This window comes from Aquarana catesbeiana, linkage group LG04, assembly GCF_042186555.1.
Source record: "Aquarana catesbeiana isolate 2022-GZ linkage group LG04, ASM4218655v1, whole genome shotgun sequence".
Lineage (NCBI taxonomy): Eukaryota > Metazoa > Chordata > Amphibia > Anura > Ranidae > Aquarana > Aquarana catesbeiana.
The window spans coordinates 257,314,077-257,329,688 of NC_133327.1; the positions used below are offsets into that span (position 1 = coordinate 257,314,077).

The 15,612-nt window shown below is 40.0% G+C and overlaps 1 protein-coding gene across 7 annotated transcripts in view; it reads right to left on the reverse strand.

Moving 5' to 3' along the window:
- Positions 1-15,612, reverse strand: part of TP63 (tumor protein p63) — a 65,013-nt gene that overhangs the window by 24,470 nt on the left and 24,931 nt on the right. For all 7 annotated transcript variants that reach the window (XM_073626401.1, XM_073626405.1, XM_073626403.1 and 4 more), the window contains one exon: positions 1,267-1,453. In XM_073626401.1, the coding sequence (XP_073482502.1) occupies positions 1,267-1,453 (187 nt within the window). The remainder of the gene's footprint in view (positions 1-1,266; positions 1,454-15,612) is intronic.

The window sequence follows — 15,612 nt, forward strand, 5'->3', positions numbered from 1 at the left end:
TCTGGTATGATGAAAAGTCTGGAAACTATATTTTTGAAACAAATTTCATGGCTGCAAGTTGCATTCGTTATTTAAATACATTTTCTTTCATAGATTATAGTGCAGGTTCTGTCATTCTTTTTTTAAAGCTTATCAAACATAGTTTCTTCTAGAATAGATATATATATATCTTAAAATATGACAAAATCATATGGTTGAAAAATCTGTCAGTAGTAGACAGATGTTAAACATTAGCCAAGGAGACCTATGTAGAAGGGGTTGTATACAAGACCAGTCATTCTGCACTAGGTGAGAAAGCAGCGTGACTGGTCTTCAAAGCAGGAAGTTCCTGCAAAAAAGAAAGCTTTCACACTGGATTTCTGCACTGATCTGGAAAAAATACTCAAAGTACATGAAGATTCAAGTAAGAATGTACACGCCTGTTGTATTTAGACAATATTTGCTTATTCTGGGGTCTAGTGTAAGCTACCTAGAGACATGCATGGGGCCGTCACTGGCACCGATATTTTCTCTTGCATTTAAAAAAGTTGTAAACCTCAGAAAAAAACAAAACAAAAACCCTGCAAGACAAAAGCATAATGAGCTAGTATGCACTGCTTACTAGCTCATTATGAAATACCTTAGAACGAAGCTGTTGCAGCAGTCCCCGCACACCAGTAAGACGGCTGACATTTTACCCGGAGTTACTTTCGGGTTGGTGGGCTCCGGCGCTGCGATTGGCCAAAGCCATGATGATGTCACTCCCGCGCATGTGCGGGGGGAGCCGGCATTCACAGCATGGACTCGGAAGGAATGGCACCCGTGGGCCCTTCCTTCAGAGAGCATGCGCCAGTGATGTCACTGGATGCATGCAACGTAAATATCTCCTAAACTAGGTTTAGAAGTTATTTTGACTACCTATAGGTAAGCCTTATTATAGGCTTATCTATAGGTAAATGTCTGCAGAGGAAGTTTAATTCCTCTTTAACACAGGAAGACGTGTTTCCTATTCTAGGGGTGGACAAACAAACAGTGAAAGGGGTGTTTTGGATTATTTTTGAAGTGTGCAAAGTGCAGGAACCCAACAAACCAGCAAACTTCCATTTTGCTATATTTATAGTTGTTAGAACACACAAAAAGATTTCTGATTGGCTGCCAAAGATTACTGTGTTTTACACAGGTCTCTGTGCTTCACATGGATCAATTACATTGTTCATATGCTTTCTAAATAACATCTGTTTAAATCTATGAACCAAATTTCAGTTCTATAACAGGATTTGTTCATACCCTCATTAAATTCCCGGCTGAGCTCATGGTTTGGGCATCGCTTTACAACTTCTGTTACATGTTCTGCTTTTTTGTAGACTGGCATTGCTCGTATAACTGCTCCTTGTGGTGGAGGAGTCATCACCTTGATCTGAATTGGACAGGTTTTGGCAATCTGGCAGTAGAGCTTCTTGAGATCAGTAGAATACTGGAAACAAATAGACATAAAAATATCATAAAATTATCAATGATTGAAAATAATTTGCCAAAAAAAAAACAGATTCATATCACAAATAGTGGCTATTGCATTCTAAAATCTGTCTGTTCTATGCTCATAATCCAAGTTTAGATGCTAGTCATTTTATAACTATACCTCCTGATTTACCATATCCCACATATGACAATGTCCAGCTGCAAGAACAATCAGATAAACAATGGCAAATATGAATCTAATGATGTGTTTCAATCATAAAGTATATGATTCACAAAAGAAAGTTTATTACTGTATGTAATGAGCGTACTGGATTGAGCATACATTGTATTATGCATTATACATTTTAGAATATTTGGGGTAGTATTATGGGCTTCTTTGTATTTAACAGTCAAGATACACAGTTATGTTTTATATGTTTTTTAAACCTTTGTGGTGGTAACTAGCCCATATATGAATCACCAGCAAATTAGGATGCCAAGTTACATTTCATATCTGGGTGTAAATATGTGGCTCTTGAATAATTGCTGTGTTGCCTCACCCTAACTGTATGATTGGCTAGCACCTGTGACAATCGTCCATATTTACAAGAATTGTCCATTTCCTTGGTTGTCAAATCTACTTCAGGTTAGTTCTGCTATAGCAAACCCAAAATGTTCAGAGTTCTACTTTAGCTATCCATAGGCATGAAATGGTGGTCATACGTGCATGTACAATTTTACCTCAGAAAAATGGCTGTGTCATACAGTTATTAAAGCTGAACTGCTTAATTCATGAACATGCACACTTGCCCAAGCAAGAATATTCATGAAATAAGGGAAACTGTGCAAACAACCTATGGACCTGCCTTATTTTGGGGGAACAATAACAATCAGGTGAAAATTCTAACCTAGCCAAAACTGTTTATTGGTACCCACTTCCATATAAGCCTAATGATGTTAACCTCTTGCCGACCGCGCTCTAGCCAAAAGGCAGCTACATCGCGGTCGTCCAGCTCTAGGAAGGAGCCTATTGATGTCCTCCTAAAACCCAGCCCACCTGTAATCAATGTAATCGCCGTGTAATCAATGTGTCCTTTGGACACAGATCAAGGTATAGGGCCAATCACATGCGGAAACTGAAAATTGACCTGGTCAGGAAGGGAGTGAAAGTGCCCAGTAGGCAAGTGGTTAATAATAAAACTTTTATCCTATGACATGTTACCAATTGGAGGCTATTATAATGAATAATAACTAGTGAATAAGCTGAAGCTGTGTTCACTTTGAATGCCCAATCATGGAAAATACTTTTTCTTGCATCGAACTGGGTATTTTAATGATGCAATCAAATGTTGGACCTACAATGAGCCCTTTCTTATTTATTCTCTTTTAGAATAAGCTATTAGCTACAGGCACTGATTTAATGGAAGCTTGACTGCATCCTAAAAGAACAAGTAGAAAAATTCCCAAAAGACAGACTGGGAACTTAAATAAAAACCTTCATAAACAAAGGACTCGCTGAGTACACTGAATAATAAAAATACATAAGATACATAAGACAACTAAACAACTAAGGTTAATGTACAATGCTTTCTAATTCTAACTTCTGCCCACACTGTATACTGTATATATTTACTGTATGATGCATTCTCCAGTCGTGCTAAAGTAAAGGTAACAGAGCTTTCAGAAATCTTGTAGGACATTGTGCAACACAGCTCATGCCTTCAGGCGATGGATTAAAATACAAAAGATCCATGTAGCCTCCGGATACAGAAAATGCAGCCAAAAGATAAACATATTTTATATGTTAAATTGCGAAAGACTGTCTTAGATTCCTTTATTCCAAACTTTACTAAGAAGAAAGAAAGGAAGGAGGGGGGGAGAGTGTTCTGTATCAGAAAGTCAAAAGGAGAAAACAAATGTGGATTAATAACCCTCTATTCTACATTTATTGACCAATTGTTTCCTACCTGTAACATTAAAGTGGAATTCCAGGCAAGAATGATATTCTCCCCCAGATTTCTATGATTAATGGCATCCACTTCTGCATTATCCACTTTTTAGTTTTTTTCAAATGGTTGATTAGAAACAACTATCTAACCAAGCCATTCAGGCCCCCTCCTCTCTTGGACCGACTATGATTGGTTTGTGCAGCCGAATGTGGCCGTTCACTGACACTTCCAAGTACCATTGTCGGTCCCAGTTCTCTCAGCCAGCCAGCTCCGCTCTGCCCCAGTCCCGCCTCTCGTTTCCCCTTCTTGTCACATGCCTTCTCATGAATGCCACTGCAGGGGGATTGCAGTCACATTATAGGGAGCAATACTGCATAAAAAAGGGTAAAAAAAAATTGTGATTTTTTTAGCTTTCAGGGCGCATTAGGAAGAATAATGATTGCTTAGGGTTGCTGTGGCCCATTCAAGACATCATTTTAATGACCTATTTAAAAAAAAAAAATCATAAAAAACCTTAAGGAAAAAATAACAAATACAAACAAGCACATTTTTATGTTACATTTATGGACATTTTAAGATATACAATGATATCTTAAAGTGGAAGTTAACTTCCATGCATGACTTTTACCTATAGGTAAGCCTATAATAATGCTTACCTATAGGTAGTGTAAATATCTCTTAAACGTGTGCCATTTAGGAGACATTTACTGTACATGCAGCCAGTGGCATCACTGGCGCATGCACTCTGAAGAAACGGCCACCCGTGCCAAGACCAGCGGCTCCTGTGCGCAACACGCGAGAGTGATGCCATCGCGGCAACGGCCAGTCACAGAGCCGGAAGCAAGATGGGTGAAGATGGAAGCAACCTCCAGATCTGACATCTCGGCACAGGATCGCTTCGTTTTAAGGTAAGCTTAACATAATGTGCTAGTATGCGATGCATACTAGCACATTATGCCTTTACCTTGAAAGGTTAAAAAAAAAAAAAACGTCCAGTGGTTTACAACTGCATTAAACCTGCCCCTGATTGAATCATACCTTGTGATTGCCAAATATTAGAGAGGTGTCCTGTGAGTAGTAATGAACATGAGCTTTTGCTGGAAGTGCTCCTTGACCTGGTAGAGTATTTATATGACTAATAAGAAATCCATATATTGCCAATCAATGTTACCCAATTGGGCTAATAACAGTTGGTCTATCTATCCATATATCTATCTATCTATCTATCTATCTATCTATCTATCTATCTATCTATCTATCTATCTATCTATCTATCTTATTTCCCTTGTGTCCCCTAACCTACACACAGGGTGCAATTGTCCTCCTAGTTCATGTTTATTTCACCTGAACCTGCCCTCAGTGTGAAGTAATCCAGTTTTAAACAGTCGGTCAATTCCATTACTAGCACCCATCCAACCATTTTGCATGTACTAGAAAATCAGAACAAACAGTTGAAAAAATATAGCCTGAGGAAGTATGTCTTGCAAGTGATATCCAGTATGCCTATTGCTGCAATGATGGCTCAAGTTACTTGGCATGCAATTTCCATTCAGCTCCTTGTTTTCAGGTTCACCTGCAATGTCATGTTTAAATAAGCAGTTTTCAGGTAGGCGAGTCAGAGAACAACAGAAGTTTGGGGTACATTAATAATAACACGTTTTAAAAGAACATTCCAATGAATAACCCTCTCTACACCACCTGCCTGCTGAATTACAGGGTCTTGGCATCATACTCAGAATTCCTATTACAATATGTGTACATGCCAGATTCCAATACCAGACACCTGTCTACTTCCTCAAAAAGCTGTACTCAATCTTTGCCATTACATTTTCAGTTTCTTTTACGGCACAAAACCAATAGTGAATAACAGCATACTATTAAGTTAAGGACTTTAAAATGACATTTACTTATATGATTTTTTTTTCAAGCTTCCATGAGAGCAATTTTAGAATCCATTAGGTAAAATCAACAATATGAAGAAATTACTGTATCTAATACTGCGGAGCTGTAACAGATGCATTGACTTGAACATAGGCTATGTATGTAAGGGATAACTCATTTTGTGTTTGTAAAAAACAGTTACCTTTGATGTACAACTTAGGCCTCCCATAGACAGCCATAGGTAGTCAAATCTTTATTAGGTTTTGTTGAGTGATCAAACATCTATCCATTTTCTAAATAACTGCATAAATCAGAACCACTTTTTTTCATCCTGTTCATTATTTTTTTTTTAATTTTTTGGTACTGCAACTGGCTTTATGATCTAAATAGCATAAATATGGGAATCTGCTTTTTTTTCGTCCAGACTTCGTTTTGGATCGAGTGGGGAAGTATCAGAATCCCTCTCAGGTTTTTCTTCTATCCAGGACTCCAGGTATTTTTTACATACTTCCTGTCCAGTGAAACCAATGTCGCAGGATAAATAGTGAAGAACATTTTTCTAACAGAGTCCTGGATAGCAGTGAAAACCTGAGAGGAGCCCTAATCCTTCCCCACTCGATCCAAAACTAGAAAAATATTTTCAGTGTGACATACTCTTTAAAGTGGTTGTAAACCCCGTACAGCCACTTTTACCTACTGGTAAGCCTATAATAAGGCTTACCTGTAGGTGCTGGAAATATCTCCTAAATCTTCACGGTTTAGGAGTTATTTATAATATACACTTGCGCTGATGTCATCGGCACATGCGCACTTTAGAAAGGGCACGACCGTGCCCTTTCTAAAGTGATCGTGCCATGACTGGTGGCTCCCGCGCGCATGTGCGAAAGTGACGTCATGCGACTCCGGCCAGTCACAGAGCCGGAATCCGCGGCCCCGGAAGGAAGAGGGCTGAAGATGGATGCTTCCAGCCAATGGGGACAGCGGTGACATCGCAGGCTTTGCTTCAGGTAAGTGACACATAATGGGCTACTATACGATGAATAGTAGCCCATTATGCTTTACCTTTGCAGGGAAATAAAGAGGAAGTAAAACCCATCAGGGTTTCCTTCCTTTTTAAGACCCCTTCGAGACTGGAGCGTTTTGCAGGCGCTAGAGCGTTAAAAATAGCGCCTGCAAACCGCCCTAAAACAGCTGCTCCATTCACTCCCTCGGGCTTTCACACTGGAGCAGTGCGCTGGCAGGCCATCAGAAAAAGTCCTGCCAGCAGCTTCTTTGGAGCGGTGAAGGATCGGTGAACTCACCCCTCCTCCACCGCTGCTCCCCATTGAGATCAATGGGGCAGCGCTGCGACACCGCCAGCGTTTTGCGGGGGGATTTAACCCCTTTTCGGCCACTAGCGAGGGGTTAAAACCGCCCGCTAGCAGCCGAATAGCGCCGCTAAAACGATGGTAAAGTGGCGCTAAAAATAGCGCCGCTTTACCGCTGACGCTGGTGGCGGCACAGTGCGAAAGGGGTCTTAGTGGTAAACTATTAGGGCTCATATATACAAGGATGTTACAGCACACTTTCCATAACCGGAAATCTGTACATGGAGAGTTCTGTACTGTTGTTTTCAGTGGTATACTTCACATAATGGGGTTGATTTACCAAAACGGGAGAGTGCAAAATCTGGTGCAGCTCTGCATAGAAACCAACCAGCTTCCAGGTTTTTATTGTCAAAGCTCAATTGAACAAACTGAAGTCAGAAGCTGATTGGCTACAATGCACAGCTGCACCAGGTCCTGCACTCTCCAGTTTTAGTAAACCTACCCTAATACATTCTCAGATGGTGTATTTTTAAAAAATACTCTTACAATTATTACAACTACTATTGTAAAAGCTCAGTGAACTAGGAAAACTAAGTATTGTATGCATTTATAGGTATGCTCAAAAAAAAAACCAAAAAAAAACCCCTCACTGAATGTTTATATTACGTTTAATAACTGAAAAACAAGAGATCTTTGTCATTTCCTACAGATCCTAAGGCAGAAATCATGAACACTATTTACTCAATGTAGAAAGAACATGTTTAAACTGCTGCTCCAACATCTTCCTGAAATGGTCAATAGAGTGTTGAATGGTCCTATAATGTGGATGGAGAGTTATTTATTTAGTTGTACATTGTGCTTCTGTAGTCTAGCACTCAAGCTCATATGCTGCCTCCTGCCACCTGTCAGTCATATGAGATTAATTATTTGGGCGGCCAGTGCTGGGAGCGTCACATTCCAACCTGGCCGCACCCAGAGGTGTTGACATCAGACAGGTGAGGTCCCCCTCCTAAAACGCTTGGAAGATTGCAGTCTGGCCCCACCCTGTAATGTCCCACTCTCTATATGGCCCCTCCAGGCAGAATGTGAGAGCACTACATCTCTCGCTGTATCTGTTAAACACTCCCTTAATTCAGTTGTGATTAGGCTAAAGGAAAGAAAGAATTATAACCTCAGGCACACTTTGAGAAAATGCTGTTGTCTACGCTGCACATATTTTATTTAAAGGGATTTTAATGAACACATGGTGCCGACAGCTAGGCATACTATGTATCCCCCATTTATAGTAAGATTTATAAAGCTTTCACAATTAAATCTGCACAGTTCTAACTAAGCACTGAATATTCCGATTCTTACATAAGCCCAGTTATTATTGGTTCCCTTTAATATTCAGCTAGATACTTTCTATATCAGCAAATAATTCCCATCATTAGGAGAATCTAGATAATCTGGTGTTGTCATCATTTTAAATTTTTATCGAAGAAACATTGCTGCATTAATCCGAATATGTATCTCATTATAACACAATTCTGTGCAATAAAAGATTGGTTTGTTATTTTTGCAATACCATTATTAGTATTATATCTTTTTTTAATTTATCCTCACTTTTATCTTTATCATTTGTTAAAATTACACCAAATTGTGTTCTGATGATATACAGTACATATACAAATTAGAACAGCTTTATAACCATTTATATTTAGTGGTGTGCTAGCTGCTTTTCTTGTTGAATGAACCATAAGCGCAACTCCACAGTTTTTATTTTTTGGTAAATATTTAATTTTTCATTCCCCTGAATATGTGTGTGCAGATTTTTCTTATCTGCAGAGAACTGCATTATTACGTTATTATGAATCCAATCAGCAAATCATCTCTATAACTACCAAAGTTAAGTTTTACAAAAAATTACTCAAGTAAACAACTGAGTACTGTCCACCATACAAGCTTTCAAGGTGTTCCCCTAGGGCTCATGGAGCTCTCATTTTTTTCTGCCTGGAAACTCCCCTCCATGTTAGCCAATGTGTCCATGCACATTATGGCTTTTTCAGGAGTTTACAGGCATATGCTCTAAGGCCGCGTACACACGAGCGGACTTTTCTACCGGACTGGTCCAACGGACTATCCGACGGACTTTCAACGGACTTCCAACGGACTTTCCGAATGAACGGACTTGCCTACACGCAATCACACCAAAGTGATGACGTACGACCGGACTAAAATAAGGAAGTTGATAGCCAGTAGCCAATAGCTGCCCTAGCGTCAGTTTTTGTCCATCGGACTAGCATACAGACGAGCAGACTTTTTGATAGGAACTGGGTCCGGCGGAGTTCCGACGTAAAGATTTGAAACATGTTCCAAATCTAAAGTCTGTCAGATTTTCGACCAAAAAAGTCCGCTGCAGGTCCGATGAAGCCCACACACTGTCGAATTGTCCACCGGACTCGGTCCGTCGGACCAGTCCGGTCGAAAAGTCCGCTCGTGTGTACGCTGCATTACAGGCAGAAAAAAACTCCCACCAAACTCACATTTTTGAGAAGAGGTTTTCAAGCAGAAAAGATGCTGAAGTGCCCAAAAACATGCAAAGAAAGCGTGAAACAGTATGAAAAAGCTCAAAAAAGCTTATACACAACAAAAATTAGGAAAAATTAGCTGTGGGTAGGGTTTGTAAAAAAAAATACTTATGCTCAAAAACAGCTCAAAGAAGCTCAATAAAAATGTGCAAAAGAGCAGAAAAAAGTACAAGCTTCTTCAAGCTTATAGGCAGAGAAATAAAAGCTCAAATGCCTGTAAAAAAAGCAGCTTTTTTTGAGTGAGCCCTTATTCTTGGCCAAGCAGTACTAATACACAAAGTTGTATTTGTTTTGCTGCAAGTAAAAAAAGTATCACAGACAGTACTCAGTTGTTTTATTGCAAGTGCACTAATAGGGTTACCACCACCTCAATGTAAAAGCAAATTGTGAACATTTCTTGTCAAGCACAGTGTTATACTAGTTTGTATTAGTTAATACTAACTTAGCATTATTAGACTTGTAGGCTGGACACACTGTTCTGCTTCCAGTTGTGGCATATATAGTTCTATATTGTTTCCTAGATTGTGAATGTGAGTTGGAGGGAGGGAGGGAGGGTTAGTGCTGTCGTGTGCCTGTAATTGCAGTACCTCCTGCCTGGCTGACTTCCCTGGGGGCTCTGCCTCACCCTGAGGTTTTGGGCCACGTTCCAGCCACACTGCCACAGTATAAATGAAAAGAAAGGATAATAAGAAAAACCCGATAACTACCTTTAGTCAAACATAGTTCAGTTTACATAGAAATTAAAAGAAAAGGTTGGAGGGAGGGAACTACATACTTCAATTTCTTTGGCATGTATGCCTCCAGGCTACATATATGGACAAGGGCTGAGAAAGAAAAGAACTGTTTGAAAAAGCAAACCACTCAGTCCATTAAGCAAAAGGAATGTGTGTCTACCAAGAAGCCAGCAAGCGTCTCACTCTTATAATACGAGGGGCTATGCCTGTCACATCACTGCCAACCAACTAAACAAACAAAGACTGTGTACAACAGAAAAGGAATAAGCTCTCTGGAGACACATAGATATTACAGAAAAACTCCAGGGAGCGACGCCCCTATATACGACACGCTGTCTTAGATTGTGACAGTGCATAATAACATCACTGTACCAGAATAAAGAAAATTTATTGAATTGAAGGGAGTACATGAAAGACTACCTGAGCAGAGAAAGCAACAAAAAACAGCAGATGGGCTTAATCAGGTAGAACCTGGGAACTATATGATAGTTGCCCATCGTAGCCAATCAAACTTTTGCTTTCTAGGTTGTATAAATAGGTGAACAGTCACTATACAGAGGCTATTTGTTATTTTAATAACAGGTTAAAAAATAGAAGCACAAATCTCTTGGGTTGCTACAGATTGCACATCCACTCTAAAGATATTGTTTGTGCTGATAGTTCTTTTTTTCATTCATGCCAATAAAAGCTTAGCATTATAATAAATGTGAACAAACACCAGCTAAGATATGGTTGCATAAGATTTTAACTATGAAAAAAGACTACAGTCATAATAACATTCAAGCTTCAGGGTATCACTAAGGTGTAGTTAAAGCAAGGGAGTGTCCCGTATGTATAATGATGCTAAAGCTTATGGGAACAAGAAGCCTATTAATTCTAATGTGCTACTATCATGCCGAAGGTAGCAATTGTTATGTGAGTTACTCACATGGTCCCTATCGATGCCAAACTAGTATAAGGCAACAGCCATATCATATTTCGACCACATTTGTATATGTAATATTTTATAGTAGAACACAGAAAAGTAACTTTGTGTGTTAGAGCTTGATAATATCTTTAGGAGTATATTCTCAGCTACTGTTATAGGAGATTTTTTTTTAGTAAGAGCGCAGAATTTTTGTATCATTGAATATTATGTATGACATACAGATGTAACATTTACTTTTAGATTGTAAGCTCTAATGAGCAGGGCCCTCTGATTCCTCCTGTATCGAACTGTATTGTAACTGAATTGTTTGCTCTAACGCTGTAAAGTGCTGCGCTATATAAATCCTGTATAAAAATTTTAATAATATAAGCAGAAAACACTGCTGCTATACATATGGTTAACAATAACTCCACTAATACTCTTAGAGATGCCAGTCCTTTCGGAAAATACCATAGATGCCACACTACCAGCCCTGATTTGGAGCTCATGAATAAATCTCCTGGTCTTGTGAACGCACTTCATTTGTATATGTTTTTCCTTAAAGTGGATGTAAACCTGAACTTTTTTTTTTTTTTTTTTTTTATCATACTGTAGAGTATAAGATTTCCTATTATTTGAGCCCAGTCTTGCCACACAGAGTTAATCCATCTCTGAGCAATCCTCTTTTATTGTTCAGTGAGAAAAATCTTGACAAACAGAGAAAAACTTTGTCAAATCCTCCCCCTTGCTGTGAGTGATAGGTGATTTACATATCTCGTGCACTAGCCTAAGACATGCATTATTTTTTAATTCCCACCCCCACTCCTTTCTTCTCCAGCTCTTCAAGGATTGGCTGTTCCACACCTCAGTGTAAGAAATACGCAGGAGAAAATGCATATTGACAAGGGGAGTGTAGAGGTGGGCGGGGAGTCTTCTGACATCACGACTCCACTAAACGAGCTCCAGACAACAGACCCACCCACAGAATCTGCAGTTTTTCGGGTCTCATAACAGACAGAGGGGAGACATTTGACAGGTAAGGATACATGCAGGAGACATGTATATCCTTATAGATAACCCCTATGGCAGTAGTTTAGAAAAGATGACATTGGGTTTACATCCACTTTAACAATAAAAAAGGCAGAGCAACACCATTTTACACTCTTCAAATTTTACTCAAATTAGGTAGCATTCTGTGTGCTTCCAAGTCTCCTATCCCACAAACAATCTCTTTTGCAGAAACCCTGCACTTTTTGCCATCATAGCAACTGTAGAAAAACAGTCACTATGTGAATGCATGGAGGTAGTGTAGGAACTGACTACCTATAAAGAAAAATGAGGAAAGCCAAAAAGCTCACAGCTCACATGGGCCTAGCTGCTGACTCATGATTTATGGTGGATCACATTGTCAGCAGCAGCAGGCCCGTAGTTGGCAGCTGGTTGGGAGGGAATATGTTGCTTCTCGCATGCTAGTTTCAAAAGGGATTTCACTTTGAAAATTTTCTTCAGCCTGTCGTAACCATATCCATTGAGCAAGCAGTATCACCTGGCAAATGCAACAAGCCCTTTTTTTGCCATACTGCAAAGCACAGCTTTGCGACCATGAAAATTTGTATAAGGCTTTCCAGTGGCTTATGCTTGGTATTGACGGGTGACTGCGGGAAGTTAAAAATGCACCCCCACCTGTCTGTCTGACAGTGTCCATGTGAAAGGGGCTTTAGAGTAAACCTGTGATTTGCCCATGCTAAACAAACACAGGTTCATATAACTGCCATTCTTCCTTGTTGCACACGCTTGACTACCTTGCTGAGCTCCCACCAGAAGCAATAAAAGGAAGCCCCCTACACAGAGTTTCTCTGCCTTTTGGCTAATATTGAGTACAGTATCTGTTAACAGTTTTCGGGAACAGAACGCTGACATCCCTTGAACCTGAAGGGTGCTGGTCAGTAATGCCTGATGTAATAATGTGGGTATGATGATAGCGATCCTTTTCTTCTTGAGTTGAATCTGGCCTGGTTTACCAGGTTTGTTCCTGGTAAAAGGCAGGACTGTCCCTGAGTGCTAATAACTTTCTGGTAGGAATGGGGCTTCATTTGTCTGCCAGGGGCTGGGAAGCACAAGGATTTCTTGGTTATGTGCCCCCTAGGAGTGGTGTCCCAAGGTGCCAGAAAAAAACATTGAGTCTTTCACTGGTACTAAGACATGTCATTTTATGCTCTTCTTTTACACGCCTCTTTTGGCATGTGCAGAGGAAATTCTTATACTGGCCAGAAGCCCTGTCTCGTCATTGCACTTGGCACTTTTTTATTTTGCACTATTTATCACAGGCTCTTGCACTGCACATGTGTTTGATGTTTTTTTATTTATGCACAGAGACGAAAAGGTACAGGTTATTGGGGCCTGCCTTGAAGTTGGTGTGGGGGATCTGTGGCCTTTGAGTCTTTTTCCTCTCCATTGGGGGAGGGTCTCCCTTTGGGAGAGCCCCCACCAAGTCAACTACTTGGAGGATCAGCTTTGGCTGGTTCCTAAGGAAGGGGGGTCTTAGGTAGACCATGGAGTACCTTGCCTCTCTCAGAAGCCTTGCACCCGGGGGTTTGGCTATTTTGTACCCTCGTACACATTTTTTGTGTGCTTTGATTTCACAGTTCACTTTTTTGTTTACTGGGGTTCAACAAGAACCGCACTGCAAATATATATATATATATATATATATATATATAATAAAAGAAAGCTATGCTTTAGTACTTTCCTTGACATGAAAACTCAATAAGAAAAGAGACACCTATTTCACTTAATATGGATTTGTTTTCTGGTTTGCACAATACATAATTGTAGCAAATCATTGCTTCTGCTCAAAATGATAAAAATAAGTTACGGTTATCACTGGTATAGGAAGTGGAGGGGAAATCTTCCACTGGTGGCACAATTCCAGTGGCAACTGTCTAGGAGGGGATTTGTAGATGTTTCCATTCACCTCTTGTTATGTTGCTGGAACAGGAAGTAAAATAAATTTTCCTAACTGGCCGCAGCAATAATTGCTGTAATAACACGTAAACACACAAATCCCCGTTCTGTCAGTAGAGGAGAGACAGACTGTCTGTTCCTACTGGCTAGGAACAATGATCTGGCTTCTCCTTTAGCCTGTCCCAGTCCCCCACAGGAAGAAACACGCTGAGGGAACACATTTGACCCCTTGATCGCCCCCTAGTGTTAACCCCCTCCCTACCAGTGACATCTACACAGTAATCAGTGTGTTCTTATAGCTCTGATCGCTGTATAAATATCAATGGTCCCAAAAATTTGTCAAAAGTGTCCGATCTGTCCGCCGCAATGTCGCAGTCCTGATAAAAATCACTGATCGCCACCATTACTAGTAAAAAAATAATAATAATAATGCCATAAATCTATCCCCTATTTTGTAGACGCTATAACTTTTGCGCAAACCAGTCAATATAGGCTTATTCAATTTTTTTTTACCAAAAATATGTAGGATATTAATCGGCCTAAACTGATGAAGAAATTTGTTTTAAAAAAAAAATTGGGGAATATTTATTATAGCAAAAACTTAAAAATATACAGTAGTTTTCTTTTCAAAATTGTCGCTCTTTTTTGTTTACAGCGCAAAAAATAAAAACCGAAGTGGTGATCAAATACCACCAAAAGAAAGCTCTATCTGTGGGAAAAAATGGACATCAGTTTTGATTTGGGTACAGAGTTACACGACCGCGCAATTGTCAGTTAAAGCGAAGCCGTGCCATATCACAAAAAATGGCCTGGTCATGAAGGGGGCAAATCCTTCTGGGGCTGAAGTGTTCAGCAGATCCCCACATCCCATAATAAAATTGTTTTCATAGGCAATTTAAAAATTAGGCTGTTGCTAAAATAAAAATACCCTTCTCTCAGCCCTTGGTTCTGCTGCTTCTGGGAGGTCCATGTGATGTCACCATACCTCACTGGTGTACCTGGGATAGCTGAACACTGACAATCACTGGAGAATGCACTCCACCCCATTGCTGGGGCATATTCATTGCAGGGGCATTAAATAGAACAGGCCTTCCATTTCATGGAAGGTCTGCTTCAAAGGAGATATATTGGCTTACTAAAAAAAAAATATGCATACTCACCTCCATGCTGCAGCATCTGTGTGAGACTGCAGGTGTTCCACCTGAGTCCTAGGACTGAGAGCTGAGTCATATGACTGGTCAACTGTCAGCCCCTGGTCTGCTCCTCCAGCGTTACCTGGAGTGAAGGACTGAGGAGGGAGCCTGGCTCTGGCTGTCAGTCATGTGCTGAAAGGTGAAGCCAGCTTTCAGTCAGACAGCTGGGTGGATCCCAAGAATATTGTCAGGATCCTTTCTCAACACGGCACAACTCTGCCCCTGGTTCACAGGAGTACATTAGTAAATGCGATTCCTGTGATTAAAAAGAGTGAAGCATAGCCACAAAATGTGTGTAAATTGTGACATTTGAAATTACGTGGATTGGGGTGCCACTGATGTGTTTTTTAAGTCAAGATAATTGTGGTATGTGGTATCATCACATATAGCTTAAAGGCTTTAATATATAATATAAAGAGTTGGTGTTTTTTTTCATGTTGCCCTAGATGTCACAGTAAAAGGACCCTCAGCTGTTTTTTTTTTTTGCTTTATGTCTATCATTGCAGTGCCATGGGACATGGGGTTTGCTGCTAAGTTCAGATTTTGCAGATTTCAAGCATAATTTGATGTACCCACTGTGAACTGAACCCAGACTGATTCGCTCATCCACACAAATCTAAAGGGAATTATTGTTAATGTATAGCGGTAGACCCATGCCAATCATTATTTA